Source organism: Lottia gigantea (assembly GCF_000327385.1).
Source record: "Lottia gigantea unplaced genomic scaffold LOTGIsca_87, whole genome shotgun sequence".
In the NCBI taxonomy this organism is placed as follows: Eukaryota; Metazoa; Mollusca; class Gastropoda; family Lottiidae; genus Lottia; species Lottia gigantea.
The window spans coordinates 872,477-889,557 of record NW_008710867.1 but is presented as its reverse complement, the minus strand read 5'-3'; the positions used below and the strand labels follow the sequence as shown (position 1 = coordinate 889,557).

General features: G+C 32.9%; 2 protein-coding genes across 2 annotated transcripts; one reads left to right on the top strand and one right to left on the bottom strand.

Moving 5' to 3' along the window:
* Positions 1-1,019: 1,019 nt before the first annotated feature.
* On the bottom strand, positions 1,020-4,812 carry LOTGIDRAFT_197570 (hypothetical protein). Its single transcript, XM_009067919.1, has 11 exons — positions 4,627-4,812; positions 4,185-4,415; positions 3,866-3,953; positions 3,550-3,645; positions 3,131-3,270; positions 2,714-2,858; positions 2,609-2,664; positions 2,426-2,558; positions 2,116-2,271; positions 1,638-1,723; positions 1,020-1,516 (listed from the first exon to the last, which is right to left on the bottom strand). The coding sequence occupies exons 1-11, from the start codon at positions 4,792-4,794 to the stop codon at positions 1,328-1,330; spliced, it is 1,488 nt and encodes a 495-aa protein (XP_009066167.1). The 5' UTR covers positions 4,795-4,812; the 3' UTR covers positions 1,020-1,327.
* A 2,028-nt stretch (positions 4,813-6,840) lies between these two features.
* LOTGIDRAFT_169625 (hypothetical protein) lies at positions 6,841-16,872 on the top strand (the record flags this gene model as incomplete). The annotated part of the gene is made up of 3 exons (XM_009067918.1): positions 6,841-6,856; positions 7,183-7,577; positions 16,744-16,872. 3 exons carry the CDS (start codon positions 6,841-6,843, stop codon positions 16,870-16,872), a joined length of 540 nt encoding a protein of 179 aa, XP_009066166.1.
* Between the last annotated feature and the right edge of the window lie 209 nt (positions 16,873-17,081).

Below are 17,081 nucleotides of genomic sequence, written 5' to 3'. Positions count from 1 at the left end.
TTTTGAAAGCAAACCACCAATGTTTTGAAAGCAAACCGCCAATGTTTTGAAAGCAAACCGCCAATGTTTTGGAAGTAAACCGCTTATATTTAAAAAAACAAATCACAAACTTTTAATGTTTTGAAAACAAAACTCAAATTGTCAATGTTTTTCAAACAAACCACAAACGTTTAGTCTTTTTCAACAAACAAACTCCCAAAACCAAAGCAAAGAAAATCAATGAAACCTTTGAAAGCACAAAATAAGTTGCAATCACTTAAAGGCAAAGCACTTGTCCTCAAAAGATATTCCATAGAAACTATGAATCTCAGACATATTTGGAACTTAAGTCCTCTGTGGAATGCTGCCAACTCCAAAATAATTTCGAATATCTGCAGTCTTCAAGAAAATTGTATGAAAAAAGTATATTAAACATAAATCTATGGAAACTTTCAGTAAATTCCAACTGATCTCAAATAATCTCCTCTTAGAATTAAAACACTGTTAGCTTCATGTTACAAAAACTAAAACATTTTCTAGAAATAACCACTAAATTTTCCCAATTTCCGACAGAAATATCAGCAAGTTGGTTTTGTCATGCGAAATAAAGGATACAGTCCTTGAATTATTGCCTTGTGTTCACTGGAGCGAACATCATTTAACAGATACTGTGGAAGGTGTTATGTTACTTTAAATTGACCAGCCTTGATTTGTGGGCAGATAAGCTGACATACTTAAAGGATGTTAGTCTAGAATTTTCATTTTAAAAAATGGATAAAAAAATCAAATCAATACTGGTAAATAAGACTTGAACTCTAATCACTAATTCAGATAGGCTGAATGTCATTAAGGGTATATTGTATCTAATTCTGAACCATGTAAAATAAAGAGCCTGGGTATGTTCCCAAAGACTTTGGTGTGTTGGGTCTAACTCTAACCCATGTAAAATAATCCAATGGTGGCACCAGCAAAGAGGATATGAACAGACAGAGAGTAGAAGAGTGGTTAGGGTTGGGCTCTTTTATGAATGCATAATTATTATTATTATTTATTTAAAGAATTTATTTCTTTAAAGAGACTGTCCCACAGACTGATATTTCTATTTTTTACTGTTTTAATTACCAAAATCATAAAAATTGTCTAGTTTTTTGGATGGCTGAAAAAACCCAGGTCCTGTGTGCTACGTTTATGCACATATAAAATCAAAATTGACAAAATTTCCCTCATTGCACCTCACTGTATTGCCGGGCATCGTTAGCCCAATCACAAGCAGAGGTATAGATTAGAAGATAAATCTCCATTTCATATCAATTTTAAAGCAATAAATAAAAAGCTTAGGGGCTTAATCCTAGTTCTCCTCATCATCTTCAGCAGGATTTTGGACGCTGAAAGTTTTTTCGCGTTTCTGCTGTTTTAATGTAGCCTTGATTGACCAGATCTGTTCTTCCCCTTGAGCTACAAATAGAAACAGGATTCCTCCAGCAGCATAAATGCCAGACACAATGTAGAAAAACTTCTGCCACTGTTTTCGGGTTTGCTGAAAAAAGATATTTGAATTTTGTTTTTTTGGCCTTGTCTTTCTAAGAAAATTGGTTGTACTGTAATCTACTTGAGCGCAGATTATGACATGTAAACTAGAAACGATAAGATTTGCTTACATTATTGTCTGTAAGGAGGCTCACAATATATGGTCCAATAAATCCAGTGGAAGTTCCCAACATATTCGTTAGTCCCATCAGTACACCTATAGATAATAAACACATGACATTAACTCAATATCATATATTATATACTATTTTGATAAAGTGAAGAATTGTCTCATCTACTTTCAGCCGCGATTTTTCCCAGGTTCATTTAAGTATACAAAGGTGTGCACTTTATTCACATTTATACGGTATTTAAACGACCAAGTTCACATTACTAATATTATGTTACTAAAATTATTAAAAATTTAATATTGCCCATTGAACAAAGTTCTTGCTCTAAATAAAATTACACCATATACTATAACGCCAACCTTACTTTTACAACCCCTCTTCGGTAAATAAATGCGCACTATACACCCAAATATATGGTATGTGCAAGTATTGTTGTATCATACGATATTCAGTCTATAAAGGAATATTGAAGTCATACCTGCAAATTGTGGAGCAATGTCTAGATGGTTACAGGAATACCCAGCTGAGGTTAACCCTGTCATGCCTACAGCAGCTGTGAGTAGAGCAACAGCTAGTGTAGAATCACAGTTGACATATCCAAGAACTAACATCAAACTAGCTGGCACCAAGAGACCTGAATAAAAAATCAAACGAAATGAAATGTAGCTTTACAGTCTACTTTTGGGCTAATCCTTAGCCTACTCTTCAATGTCCTACTGATGAAGGATTGCTTGTGGTATACTTGAAACAGAAAAGACTTCTGTTTGGAGAGATACAGATCAACCTACCAATTGTGTTCATCAGCTTTCTGGTGGATCCAGTTGATAACCATTGCTTCATCCTGATGATGTCTGCCACTTGTCCTCCAACTAGAGTCAACACCAGTAGAACCATGTAGGGAAGAGCTGACAAGAAACCATCCTGGAGGCAAAAATAATGTGGAGTTTATGTCAAGTTATATGAGGCCTGACTGAGCTTATGAAGATGGTAACACCATAAGTGTTTTGAATCTCTGAAGAATTTTGGGCTGCATGTCCAAGATTTACAGAATTTGTTTTAATATATATATTCCAAACAGACCTGCATAATGTCATAGTTGAGGATGTACTTCATATAAGTTGGTAGACAGCTAGACAAACTGAAGAATCCAAACTCATTAGCAACATGGGCAGCCACAATTCCCCACACAGCTGATGATGACAGTATACTCTTCCAAGGTGGCTTCAATTTCTAAAAAGATATCACATAAGCTATGATCAAAGGGATTAAAATTGACCAGTACAAATATATATTGCCCCTATAATAAAATTTTATTTATATTTGCATGTTTTCATAACAAAAAGTTGTTTTGATTTTAGTTTGTCATAACAAAAAGTTGTTCTGATTTTAGTTTGTCATAACAAAAAGTTGTTTTGATTTAAATTTGTCATAACAAAAAGTTGTTTTGATTTTAGTTTGTCATAACAAAAAGTTGATTGTAAAGATATGGGTACCTTATTTTGATCATCAAGTTGCAAAGAACTAGTGGTAGTTTTTAAGAGTTGTAATTCGGATGCTGAAATCCTTGGATGATCCTCTGGTAAATCATAGATGAGTATAGTCCATATTATAAACCACACACAGCCTATACTACCTGCAGAAAACAATATTGGAGCTCTTATTAACCCTGATCTGTAAATGAGAACAGATAATCTGGGAAAGATCACTGCTAAGAGTATTGGACAAGGACTAGCTGGTAGAAAGGATCCATAGCTGTTTTTTTTCTGTTTTATTCCTCTTGTCAAAATATGTACCTCTGTGGTGATTGCTTGTTCCCCTTGGACCACAGTTCTCTACCATTTTAGAGGTTACTCCTCCTATATTTTTAGATGCCCTTAGCCCTTAAAAAATTAAAAGATGTCCTCCAACTCACCAAATATATAAAATGTAGCTGGCCATCCACCTGCTACCTTCCACTCACATAAATAACCAGAGGCAAGGAGACCTATTGTGGTACCAGATCCAGCTCCTGAGAATAGATATAAAATTCATGTACAATAAAATTTCCAGGCAGTAAAGAGAACAGAATTAATCCATTTGCTACGAAAACTGTAGATACTGGACCGGACAAAGACATCATAGTGGTGACATCATAGTATCAACTGTGGTCTTATTTACCAATAGTCACTGAAGAGTTGTCCCCCTTCCTATTGCTTGTTTGATATCTATAAAATTTGTCCTTTTCTTACCTGAATAGGTGATTGAAACTAATTTGCTTCTCTCTGACTTGGGTGCCCAGCGTCCCCACATAGCATGCATGGCTGGGTAAGTCACTCCCTGAAAAACATCACCCCAAAATGAATAAAAGATGCATGATGTTGTGCTTCCTAATTTTGATCCAAGTGATGTACCATGAGTGCACCAGTGATAAAGCTCTAAGAACCAACACAATGGCCCAAAACAGACAACTTTCAAGCACTTCTTCCAAATATGGCCTAATAGACACTACTTCCTTGTATGGAAACAACCATCTAAGGAAATAAAGCAAAGCAAAGATCAACTCATTACCTGGACAGCACCTTCTAAGATACGAACAGCCATCAGCATGGTCCAATGGTACCTGGCGGCAAAGGGAGATAATATTGTTAAAATGGATGTCACGAGAGTTGAAAATCCCACCAGATGTTTACCACCGATATACTGAGCCAGCCAGCCCCCAGGAATCTGGGTGATAAAGTACCCGTAATAAAAAGATCCAAGTATAATTCCTTGGATGTCTTCATTCCATTCAAATTCACCCTTCTGAAAGACAAAATGGAACTACGAAGAACATGATGAAGGACCAGCAGATAATCTATTAATTGCTTGCTCTCAGGCAAACTGGTAGAAAGGATTCAAGAACTCAAGTTGTTATCCTTGCCAAATATGGGGTTTGTTTTCCAGGTAGCCCATAGAACTTCTTGATATATAATTTCGTATATGACACTTGGTATTTGTAATTTGAACCCACCTTAATATCAGTTTCATTATGAACTGGAAGGTAAGGGGCTGGACATTCACTACTTTGGTTTATCAACTTGTTGGTCATGGACTCATTGATGAAAGTCATAGCAACCAGGGCTACACTCAGATTTGAACGTAGACAGAAGATAATGAGGAACCCCAATGAAGACATCATCGCCAAGACGTATCTGGCTGGCAACCAGTTACAAGAACAATGACACACACAGTTACAGCATTCTATAACAAAAATACAGTTTGGGTGTTATAACAACACACTTTAAGAGAAGCAAGGACATAGAAAGAAAATCTAAAACGCAATATAAGTAAGGTAAATGGAGAGAATGATTCTAGGGTTATAAACTGTGCATTATATACACAATTATACAGTATATAGCAAACACTGTTACCTGCATCCTGAAGCTGTTGAATTCTTCTCTGATCAATACTAGAATATGATGATATGGAATTATGGTCTGCTAATACAGATATCAGTGGTTTCCTCTCATTCTCTACACTCACCATTCTTCAGATGTCCTGAAATAATAATAATAATAATGATTATAAAAGAATAAAACTATTTTCTACAAGGATAAATAGTTCGCAAGTTCACAAAGGATCCTTTCTACCAGCTAGTCCTTGGCCAATCCTCTTGGTATTGGTCTTTCTCAAATTATCAGTACCCATTTCCCGCTATGTCGCCTGAAATCATGATTAAAGGTTTTCTGACTTTCAAATGCCTATTAAGATTAGAACCTACAACCAACGCTCAAAACTTTATCAAACCTTAAGTACAAATATCCTTAATTAGCAGAGAAACCAGATGCGTGTCATATTTCTATTGCAGTCAAAAAGTCATATGGTCCCTTTGATATCTAGATATCATGAGATGTATGTTTTAAACACGTACACATTAGGTGTATCTATTAATATTATCTCCATCTATACTTTATCATTGAGGCCAATAAAGAATACCTTACTGATAATGCATATACATCATGTTCAAAGTGCATAATGACAGAGTGTTGAACTGAATGACAAGATAACTATAGGTCAAGTGAAGCTGATGGTCTGACTTTCAGCACTGCACTGCATCAAGCAGTCATGGAACTGTTTTTACTTAATTAATTGACATGTTTTGACTTATTCAATGCTATATTTTGACATATTATTTGATATTATTTGATATACATGTATTTGATTGACATGTTTTGAGTTATTTGATTGACATGTTTTGAGTTATTTGATGGACATGTTTTGACTTATTTGATGGACATGTTTTGACTTATTTGATGGACATGTTTTGACTTAATTGATGGACATGTTTTGACTTATTTGGTAGACATATTTTGACTTATTCAACAGCTATATTTTGACATATTATTATTTGATTGACATCTTTTGACTTACTTGATTTGATGGACACATTTTGACTTATTTATTGACATGTTTTGACTTATTCTATGGCTTTATTTTGACTTATTTGATTGACATGTTTTGACTTATTTGATTGACATGTTTTGACTTATTCTATGGCTTTATTTTGACTTATTTGATTGACATATTTTGAAATATTTGATTGACATATTTTTACTGATTTGATTGACATGTTTTGACCTATATGATGGGCATATTTTTACTGTCTCTGCAAGAAAGGGGTCACTGATATTGTCAATGTGTGATCATGTGATGGGAACTGTCACATTGTTCTGGTCTAAAAAAAGAAAATTAAATTTCCCGCTTGGATGAGTCCATCTCGGCTTAGATGTTAAGTTCATTGTTTATGTAAGAAAGGTGAACAGATATAAACCAATCAGCTAAGCAGCTACTGTGATATGGGTCATTATAACAGTAAATCAGTGAATGAAAATGGAACATCTCTACGGTTAATAATGGACTAGTCCGGGTCATGAGAAATCATTGCAGTGTCAAGCATATTATGTAAACATTTTAAAAGTATGAATGAAAACTGCGTTGTTTTTTTAAAAAATGTCAAAACTTGTAAATTCCTAAATATTCCGTACTCTTTTGGGTTGTACTGAGTGCAGATTTTATGAGAATATCATCATTTTTATCACTAAAATTCTACATGATTGCTCCCTGTGTTGGAAATTTCCACTGCCTGTGGAAAATACCCAGCAAATGAAAATAAGATCAGTTCACTATAGATTTTCAGTGAACGTAGACGTGTCGTCAAAATAATACAAACTAATTTTAAACTATCATGCTGAAACGCTTAGGTAAGTGTTTTATATCTTATACAAAAGCATGGCTAGTTTTTTTTTTTTTGACATTCTTATTGCATTTTTATGGCTTTGTTTGAAATGAATAAGGATTTTTTTTTTTTTTTTTTTTTTTTTTTTTTTTTTTTACATGGTTTCAGACTGTCCCATCCCATTTGAGATGAGATGCCTAAGAGAGTCTAAGGCCCAGCAAGCAAACTTGGTTGATAAGATACGATCTTGCATCTAATATTCTGTGTCTTGTTTTGGATAAATTGTCATTTGAGAGCAATCAAGCAAACTCAGTGATCAGGAGCTTTTAACCAATTTTTGGTCTATTTCAGGTAAATTTGTTACAGCAGAGTACCTCATCAACAACAAGAATGTAGAGTTAAACATTGGAGATTTAATTGAGGTAGACCGAACCATATACTCAGACTGGGCCCTTTATATTGGACATGGGGAAGTGGCACATCTTGCTGGTATAGAGACCGATATTCCCAATGAGGAAGCAATTGTAGAAATCTGCGAACTCTCAGAAATGGCAGATAAACACTTAGTACGAGTCAATAACAAAGAAATCCCAGCCAAGCAGCGTAGCTTGAAACCTCAGCCTATAAACGTTATAATGAATTCTGTGATGAAACTTCAATCCAAAGTTGTTCCCTTCAATCTAATGACGAGAAACTTTGAACATTACGTGACAGAGTGGCGGTATGGTAAAGGCTGGAGTGATCAGGTATGTGTGCTTTTAATATTTTTGGGACTGGGTGGATTGGCAGATGTTGATGACACTGAAGACTTAGATTGTCCATAGTTTTCAAAATTAAGCAGCACCAGTTTGGCAGTTTGATATTTCATTTTTGGAGTGGGGCTTTTGATATTTTTGGGACTGGGTGGAGAGGATTGATGGATGTTGATGACACTGAAGACCTTAGATTGTCCATAGTGTCAACAATTAAAATGTAGTAGTTTGGTAGATGGTTTTTTGCTGTTGATATTTCATTTTTGGAGTGGGGAAAAAAGGCGTAGATCTCAGTGGAGGGAATTCTAACTCCTCATGCAGGGGGCCTAGACTTTCCATAATCTCCAAAATATCCTGCCTTTAGATCCATACCATACTATATTTTGTGGAATGTTGAAAGTGGGGAGGGCCATTTCCATCAAGATTTTATCATACATAGAAACTCTGAAAGATCAAGCATTGGAATTCCAAGAGCTTTAAACTCAGAGAGGTTAAAATATTTTAAAGAAATTAAATATTGATTCAGTCTTGGCACTCCCTCTTAAAATCAATTATGTAACGGCCGGATTCAGTCGCCGGCGTTAATTTCTATAAATAAACATGGTTTAATCAATATCGATATTGACGTAATGAAGTTATCATGGCTTCTAACGATTAGATAAGATCTTTTGTCCTTCATATAAACAGCTGATATCTTATCTTGTACCATTGTATCGTGTCTTCCCATAATATTTTCTTATCTTTATACACAATAATATTTTGATGTCATTATTTTCAATAATATTTACATATCTTCAAAAACCATAATATTTTATCTTGTCTTTGGATAATATTTAGAAAATTTATTTTCAAGAATATTTGTATTTACCAAAGTATCTCTATGTACGAAAACTCGAAAGTTTACATCTTGCAGGAACTGAGTACCTATCTTCTGCTACTTGGACCATCTTGACTCCCTGTAAGATAAAATAAAGAAAGGTTCCTAAATCAAAAAGAAAACTTGAAAAATAGAAGAAATTTTATATGAAATCTCTTTACTTTGGCATTTTGATATTAAATTTAACTTATAATTTAATTTTCAAAAATAGAAATAAAATGTGATAGGAATTTGATATTACGTAGGAGGCTATCAGACCATCAATTTCTCAAAGCGTAGGATGAAAATTTCCGTTTATAATTGAAAATAACGCAATAAGATAAAAAAAAAAATTGAATGTAGTTATCAAATTTTTTACAATATTTCATCAAATACCAGTATTGTTATGTGAAGCAGTTTTATTGATTATTTCCTATCTGGTAACAGATTTTCTGGCATGGAATTCCTCGCAATCGACTGGGGAAATTTCCAGGAATTCTGCTTCAGACAAAGAGCAATCTAACATTTAATGATAATTAAAAATTTCATTTGACATTTATATATATTGAAATAGAATTGTTCCTTGGAAAATATCCACCTGAATTTTTTGATTGGAGAAATTTCCAGAAACCTTGCTTTTAAACAAAGAGTCACATATTATTAAATTATGATTAAAACTTTCATGTGACCTTTATACATATATATATCAGATCTTTGTTTATGACAATTTTATGGAAAATCTACACCTAGTGGACTTGTTGATACTGATGGGTTATAGAGTACACCACCTGTTGCCAAGTTCAAATAAAGTGGAGGTCAATTATGATTATTCTGGTTAATGTTAGAGAATTCTGATATCTCGGTTAGACGTGACTTATGGTATGATACCGTATTTGTACATAATATTTGATAATTGCATATCATTAATTTTGAAAATATACAAATTCGGTTAATTAGTGTCTGCCATTCTTTGGGAACAACTACTAAATCTGGGGTAAAAAATGTAAACAGAGCTCAGATATCTCGGTGAGGCATGAAATATGGTGTTTTACTATATTTGTACATAATATTTTATAATTGCATATCATTAATTTTGAGAGTAACATGTGCAATTGACATTAAGAACAGGTTTGCAGTCATTTGAGAATGGATCTTTAACCCAATCCATCGGTGCCTTTGTCTAATTGTGTGGAAATATTCTAGGTTAAGGATCTTTAAGCCAGAAAGATCAAAAAATCTGCTAATTATATATATATTAAACTGCTAACACTGTTACCAATGACACCAACACTTTAAAGACCAATCCTATGTAGGCGTCTATTTTATTTCTTACTGGTATAATGACCTCTATTATTACTGGCCCTATATATAGGTTAATGTTCCTTTTCAAAATCAATTTATCCTATTGTTAATGATTTTTTAATATATTTTCTTTCCATAATATATTTTCCTCATGTGATTCTGCTATGAAATTTCTATATATCTATCTCAATAACACATTGTCTGATATATACCAATAGGCTATATATTAGTTTTATGAGTGTGATTATTTATACATGAAGCCTCATAATAACTGAATTGTAAAGGAATATTGGTCACTGAGCCAGGCCATTGTGAGAGATAATTGAAATGAAGCCAAGTCATCTGGTCAAATGCTTCATGGCTATATTTGTTTTGGTCAGATGCTTTAATGCCTTAGTTTCCAAATCTGGGTTAAACTTGTTAAAGACCTCTTCAACTGCCAAATGATGATATTTTTTTCAATCTCTGGCTCTGAAGGCATCCAAAAGAAATGTAGCTGACATTAATTAAAAGTCAAGCAAACCTTTGATGTGTTTTACTCAGAGAAAAAATTCAAAGTCAGTCAAAGGTACTTAAGTTGTTTATAAGCATTTAGAGAAACACCCAACATGTGGTGTTTTTTTTTTAAAGGTAAACATTAAACGAGGAAGTTAGGAAAGACGCCTTAGTTTAGGTGTTCATGTCTTTGACGTAATTCCTGTTATTCATTTAAATGAATCAAGCTCTTGGTGATATTCCTGTTTTATTTAATAACAAGAAAGAAATTTATGACGTCTTGTATGTAAGAAAAATATACAAATATCCACGGAAATGCTTGGTCAAATTGTCATTTCTATATTTCTGTTTTTCATTAAAAAGGATTATGCCCGATTTTTATATAAAAATTTTGAATTTATGACGTCTTGTTTTGTTCAAAAAGAAATACCAAGCCCACAACATGGCAACTTTAACCACCTGGTTAGAACTAGACTACAGTACTACCATTTCACCTCCTTAACCCTACTGAGTTCATAAACAACTTTTATGGTTCTATTTATGTTAACCAATAAGAACACATGTAGGGTGTGTTTCATCAGTTATTGAAAAACAAGTTCAATGGGTATACATTTATGACCAAGTGCCATTGTTCAATTATTCAATAGATATTTAAATATATTCTGTATATGGTCAAATACCTGATATGGCACTATATTATATACAATAATAAAATATTTTCACTGTTAAAATAGTGCTCAATTGTAGAGCTATATAGAAATACCACTGTTAAAATAGTGCTCAATACATCAATTGTAGAGCTATATAGAAATACCACTGTTAAAATAGTGCTCAATACATCAATTGTAGAGCTATATAGAAATACCACTGTTAAAATAGTGCTCAATACATCAATTGTAGAGCAATAGAAATACAACTGTTAAAATAGTGCTCAATACATCAATTGTAGAGCAATAGAAATACAACTGTTAAAATAGTGCTCAATACATCAATTGTAGAAATATATAGAAATACCACTGTTAAAATAGTGCTCAATACATCAATTGTAGAGCAATAGAAATACCACTGTTAAAATAGTGCTCAATACATCAATTGTAGAGCTATATAGAAATACCACTGTTAAAATAGTGCTCAATACATCAATTGTAGAGCAATAGAAATACCACTGTTAAAATAGTGCTCAATACATCAATTGTAGAGCAATAGAAATACCACTGTTAAAATAGTGCTCAATACATCAATTGTAGAGCAAAAGAAATACCACTGTTAAAATATTCTTGGATTCGAAATTGCTGTTTAATTGCCAAATTTTTCTACCTCCACTGAATTCTTATGGTTTTCATAAGGGCAATGACCAGTTGGTCAATAACATAAATTCAGATCAAGAAATTGACCAGATCGTTTGATATCATAAGAGATCTACATATTGATTTGGACACTTGATTAACTTGATCCTTTGATCCTAGTGGACACAGGGTTAAACAATATATAATACCATAATAGATGTATTGAAGCGGGGAATTTTTATATTGGGTCTTTAAGGGTTAAAGTAACTTTTTTTGAGGGCATGCTAGGTCACTGACGGTCATTTAAGGTCAAATTTCCGTCCTTAAATTTTTATGAGCTTATGTTTGTTTGCTTCATTGTGGTTGAACAACAGATGTGAGAAAAATATTTGAATATCAAATGGATGGTTGTGATTGGATATCCTCACATTTTTCAACCAATAAAAAAAAACTACCATACAATGTCAATAAATATATCTTCACATTTTTAACCAACAAAAAACACCAATAAAATGTCCTTATATAAAGGTCTTTGTTGTCCAAAATATGTGACATTTTATGATGGATTAGCTATGGACAAATAAACAAATAGTTTATTTTGGGGTATTCTCTCTAGTTCAGGTCAATGGTTTTTGGTCAGTTACCAGAGAAATGTAGCTGATTTAAAATTAAATTGAATTTCCCTAGTAAGGATATAAATAACTGATTTTTCTTTTGTGCTAGCTCATTAGATTTATTTTATTTTTTCTTTTGAATTTTATAAGCAAAAGAAGGAAAGCAATGTACAAAAGATCAGCTGAAGTTTGCTTAATTCAACTCTTAAATATTATTAAATTAGCATATTCTGCAAATTATAGACGTAAATATGCCCCTTTTTTGTGAACCGGACCATGGCCTAAACTGATAATTGTAAGCCCAACTAGGCAAATATTAGCATATTCAGCAATATTGTGGTAAACATGTCCCACTTCCTTGAACTTGACCATGGCCTGGACTGATAACTCTGGTTCAGCTACTTGTCAGCCAGTAGCAGATACAAACCAGCCAGACTGTTTTCATGACCCATTTTAAGGTTTTTGACCTTTTCTCTTCCAACTACTGGTATACTAGTGTTTGAACAGAGGGAAACTATACAACTGAAGTAAATATAGCTAATAATCATTATTATCAAAATGTACTGGTACTCTGTGAAAGCTTTACATTATAAGGGCGGATGCAGACTCTCTGAAAGGGTGGTAAAGTTCACATACCCAGTTGCAGAAAGGTGTCAAGTGTTGCCTGGTACATTTACATATATTCAATAAATTTCTTGGCTATTTACCAAGTATAATATCAGGCCAAATATCTATCTATTAGTGCCATTCCTGTTGGGGCAATATTTAATTATTGTATTCTTTCACATAATTTGATTTTTTAATGGTGGTTTTCGAAAACATCCTTCTTGCAAAATAATCCTATTAGACTTTTAGTTCTTCCTCTATTCTTTAGAATCAGAATAGGATTTTCAAAATTAGACTCATGTATGACATATTCGTAAATGATCTTGGAGCAAATTACTAACTACTAACTAACTATTAACTATAAAAATTACGATTTTTTTACTGTGATTTTCTAAAACATGTCTTCCAAAATATCAGACCTCAAGATCTTCCTCAATTTTTTAAAATATGTTTAGCTTTAAGATTTTCTAACTTCATGTATTTAAATATTTACTTGGGGCAATATCTATAAACTTTAAGAATTAGAGTAGTAATAAAGTTGATATGCCCATGCAGTGACAAATGTCACTTTGATTTACTCAAGGTCATATTTATGATGTAAAAATTGTTTACGAGACATTCTGACAAAAGAAAACGTCTGAGCAATTTTTAAATCGGATTATGATATTTAATATTGTGTAGGTAGTATGAAATACTGTCATTTCATACTCTTATTCAAATCTTAACAAGTTTCATGACAAATATTGTCCTTGTCTAATGCATCCATTGAAATTGTTTGTCAAGTGCGTTGATATGAGAAGAATTTGAATCAATTGGGGCGTATATTGCTACTTATATTGTGTTGAATTGCTATGACAACTATGTATTATTGTAAATGATTACTAGCTACATCACTATAAATGCGTATATAACTTAAATACATAATGTACAATTTGCTTCATGCTTCATAATTTTATATTATACTTGAAAGTTACGATAAAAAAATAAGACCAAACTAAATACTTTATTCACTTATGAAAGGGAAAAATAAAAAAAATTAAAATCTGAATATGGTTATTAAAAGTGGAGAAAAAATATATATCTAAACTTAATACTTTCTTCACAAACCAAATGGAAACAAAATATCAATATTAATTGATGTTTCAAAAACTCCCTCCCTGAATTTCTAAAGATTTATAAAATCTATATACATCAAGTGCAACTTCAATCAATTTTTAATTGAGGAAGAAATATCGAAGAAAATCTAAGGCTATTATGATTTAAGCTTTATTCATATATGAAGGGGAAAAAATTATTGACATTATTTTAAATACTTCCTCAACAAAAAGATTATAAAATCTTCAGCCAATTTTTTAATATTTTCTTTCAATTCTGCTGAATAAGGTTTAATACTCATATTCATAAGTTAATAAGTAAGGCCATCCTAAATATTGATTCACTTCAGAACGTGAAAAAAGGAAAAAATAATCAGTTTCTTATCTTATTTCCCAATACATTGATTATCTGTGTGATTAAGTGCGACACAAAAAATGATGGATAATGATGTTTTTATATATTACAATCTTCAAAGTTTTTAATGTTTCACATTGAGGACTGTGATTCACATTGCGGGCCGTTTTTCACAATGCGGACTGATTCACATTGCGGACTGTGATTCAAATTGCGGACTGTGATTCACATTGTGGACCAGGTTTCAAATTGCAGCCCATGTTTCACATGTAAAAGCATGTTTGGTTTTATATAATACATTAAGTAGATGATAACAATGATCATAATTTATGTTGTGATTTATAATGACATATTTATTTCTAGTAAATATTTGTAAACTTTTCAACCTGATTATTTAACCAAAACTGACATTTTATTTCTAGAAAGCAAAACAGACATGACCAAGAGTGGTTGTAAAAGGATACTTGTATCAAGGACAAAATCCTTGGGCAATAAGTAATAATAAACGCAGAATGAAGTTTATATTACTGTAATGGCAGAATTTCATTATCGTGTTCCACATTTTTATTAGCCCAATTAGGATCAGACAGCTTCTATTTCATTTCATTTCGCCTCTAGGTATATCTCTTTTGTTATAGAAATCGCCCATTTTGGCTTATAACCTATATTTTCTAATGCCAATCTGTACTAATCTAATTATAAGACTTCTCTATCAAGGCTTTGAGCGAGGACAGTGTCCTGGTTACATTCACAATGAAGTAATATATATCGATTGTTAAACCATTTTCAATATCATTAGCAATATTGTAACACTGAATACAGTAGACTTTAACAATAGGTCTTTAGACATGAACAATAAGTATTTCGAGAAGAACATAAGGTATTTAAACAAGAACAATAGGTCCATTAGGCTCTGGAAACATTTCAGACAAATTGTATCTTGTGGAACAATGGTCTTTAAAGTTAATACCCTCAACACAATTTTGATGCAAAAACATGACCTTCCCAATTGTTTTAGTTCTCAGTCTAAGTGGACCTACATAATCTGAAACCAAAACAATAAAAAACATTCATGAACTTCATTCCAATTAGGCCTCAAGCTAGGAAATGTTTCAGATCCTCAATTGAAGTGAGACAAAAGAACTAGCTGGTTAATGTAGTACAGCAAGAAGAAACAGGAGGAACTTTATTGACTCTACAAGTCGATTATTGGAAAACACAGTAGGGAAGGGGTCCTTGAACTGAATCTGACCCAGGTAGAGCAAATAAACATGCTGGAGATGTACAAGCATGCTAGGGTTGTTGTCTGGATGTATTCACCAGCTAAGTCTGATAGGGCTTTAAAGTGTGTGGCCACAATATTAATCTTTGGGATATTCTTTTTATTTATTCTTTGGACTTTCTTTTTCAAATGATTTGCAATAATTTGATTTTCCAGTCTTATTATTGCAATCTTCCTCACGCCACTCTTTCTAGAGCTAGAGGATATAGAATTTGAAAATGGGTACTGTTAAACCAACCGGTTGGAGGCCCATGATGTACTAGACATCACGTGATGAACATATCACGTGAAATAATAGGTATCAAAAACAATAACCTTATCAGCCATGTGAACGAACTTGATTTCAGTAGCCTTGACCTTTGTGGTGTGGTATTGACCTTTGACCCTGGGGTATTGTTTTTGTACAGTGACAGGTGGTAACCTTGCTTTAGTGATATATTGCTAGTTGATTTATTGTTTATTTATATAATGGCTAGGTTATCTATGTTTAATGGTACTCAATTATGAAGTACCCTTGACTGAAAACTATATGGCTTATTCTACAATTGCAACATGGAATATGGCCTTTCACTTTTTCAAAACTTGAGAATGCGAATTTTAACTTCATATGTTATTGATATTTAGTGGTCTATTGTTTCATATGAAGGAGCACCCATTTTTTTAGAAGCTTAAATCAATGGTTAGAAAATGGTTTGACCTTGGAGCATTAAAAACAGCCGATATAAAAAACATTGGAGGCTAACAGATGTTGTGTCCCACCAGGTTCTCAATAATATTGACTGTTCTAACCTAGAGTCAACATTATAACTCTAGAGAAGGCTTCTAATATTACTGGTTATATAGAGATTGTTTATAACAGTTATATAGAGGTTTATCACAGGTTATTCACCGACTTCCTTTGGTCTACTGTCAAGGCTTCTTTTTATATCCGACTTTTTATATGTTGCATTGCATCAAGCTTGACAAGTATATACTTGATTCTCCTACATGTACAGGCGTAGGATTGAACAAATGATTCATTTAGACATTGGAATAAGTGGTCTAGAACTGTTGGGTATTTTTCATGTTTTGATCTGAAATTATATAAAATAATAAGGAGAGGTAGTTGGTTATATTATACACTAATTGGCTTTAGTTTGCTATGAACAAGATTGACAATCATCTTTTATCTTTGATATGTTATTTTTATGGATGAATGTTGAACAAAATGATGTGTCCCTTTAACCTTCCTTGCCCATAACTTAATGGTTTTCTTTTTGTCTCTTTTCAGGCGTCCACAGCATTGAGCTCAATGACCATGTTCTCCAAACCATTAAAAGACCCAAAATGTGCTCATAATGCCATGTTAAATGGAATCAACATGATATTAGAAAGTCCGGCCAATTCGCCCTCACCTTAGACACCATCATCCAGTCATTTAGCGGAGACAGATCAAGGATTATCCAGTGCACTGGTTTTTGACTAGCTGCCAATTCACAGAGATGAACCTTAATTAATATGTACTGATTAAGTTTAAATTTTAATGCATTTAGTCTTTGAGATGCCTATCCTTGGTAGATCAAGCAATTTCATGCAGATTGGTATGGGAAGGATTGGCTGCACAACTCA

Coding starts and splice junctions, on each gene's coding strand:
- LOTGIDRAFT_197570 (XM_009067919.1), bottom strand. CDS start 4,794: ATGATGTCTTCATTGGGGTTCCTCATTATCTTCTGTCTACGTTCAAAT. Junction 3,954..4,184: donor TCTTAGAAGGTGCTGTCCAG/GTAATGAGTTGA, acceptor GATGTTTTTCAG/GGAGTGACTTACCCAGCCAT. Junction 1,517..1,637: donor GCCTCCTTACAGACAATAAT/GTAAGCAAATCT, acceptor ATCTTTTTTCAG/CAAACCCGAAAACAGTGGCA.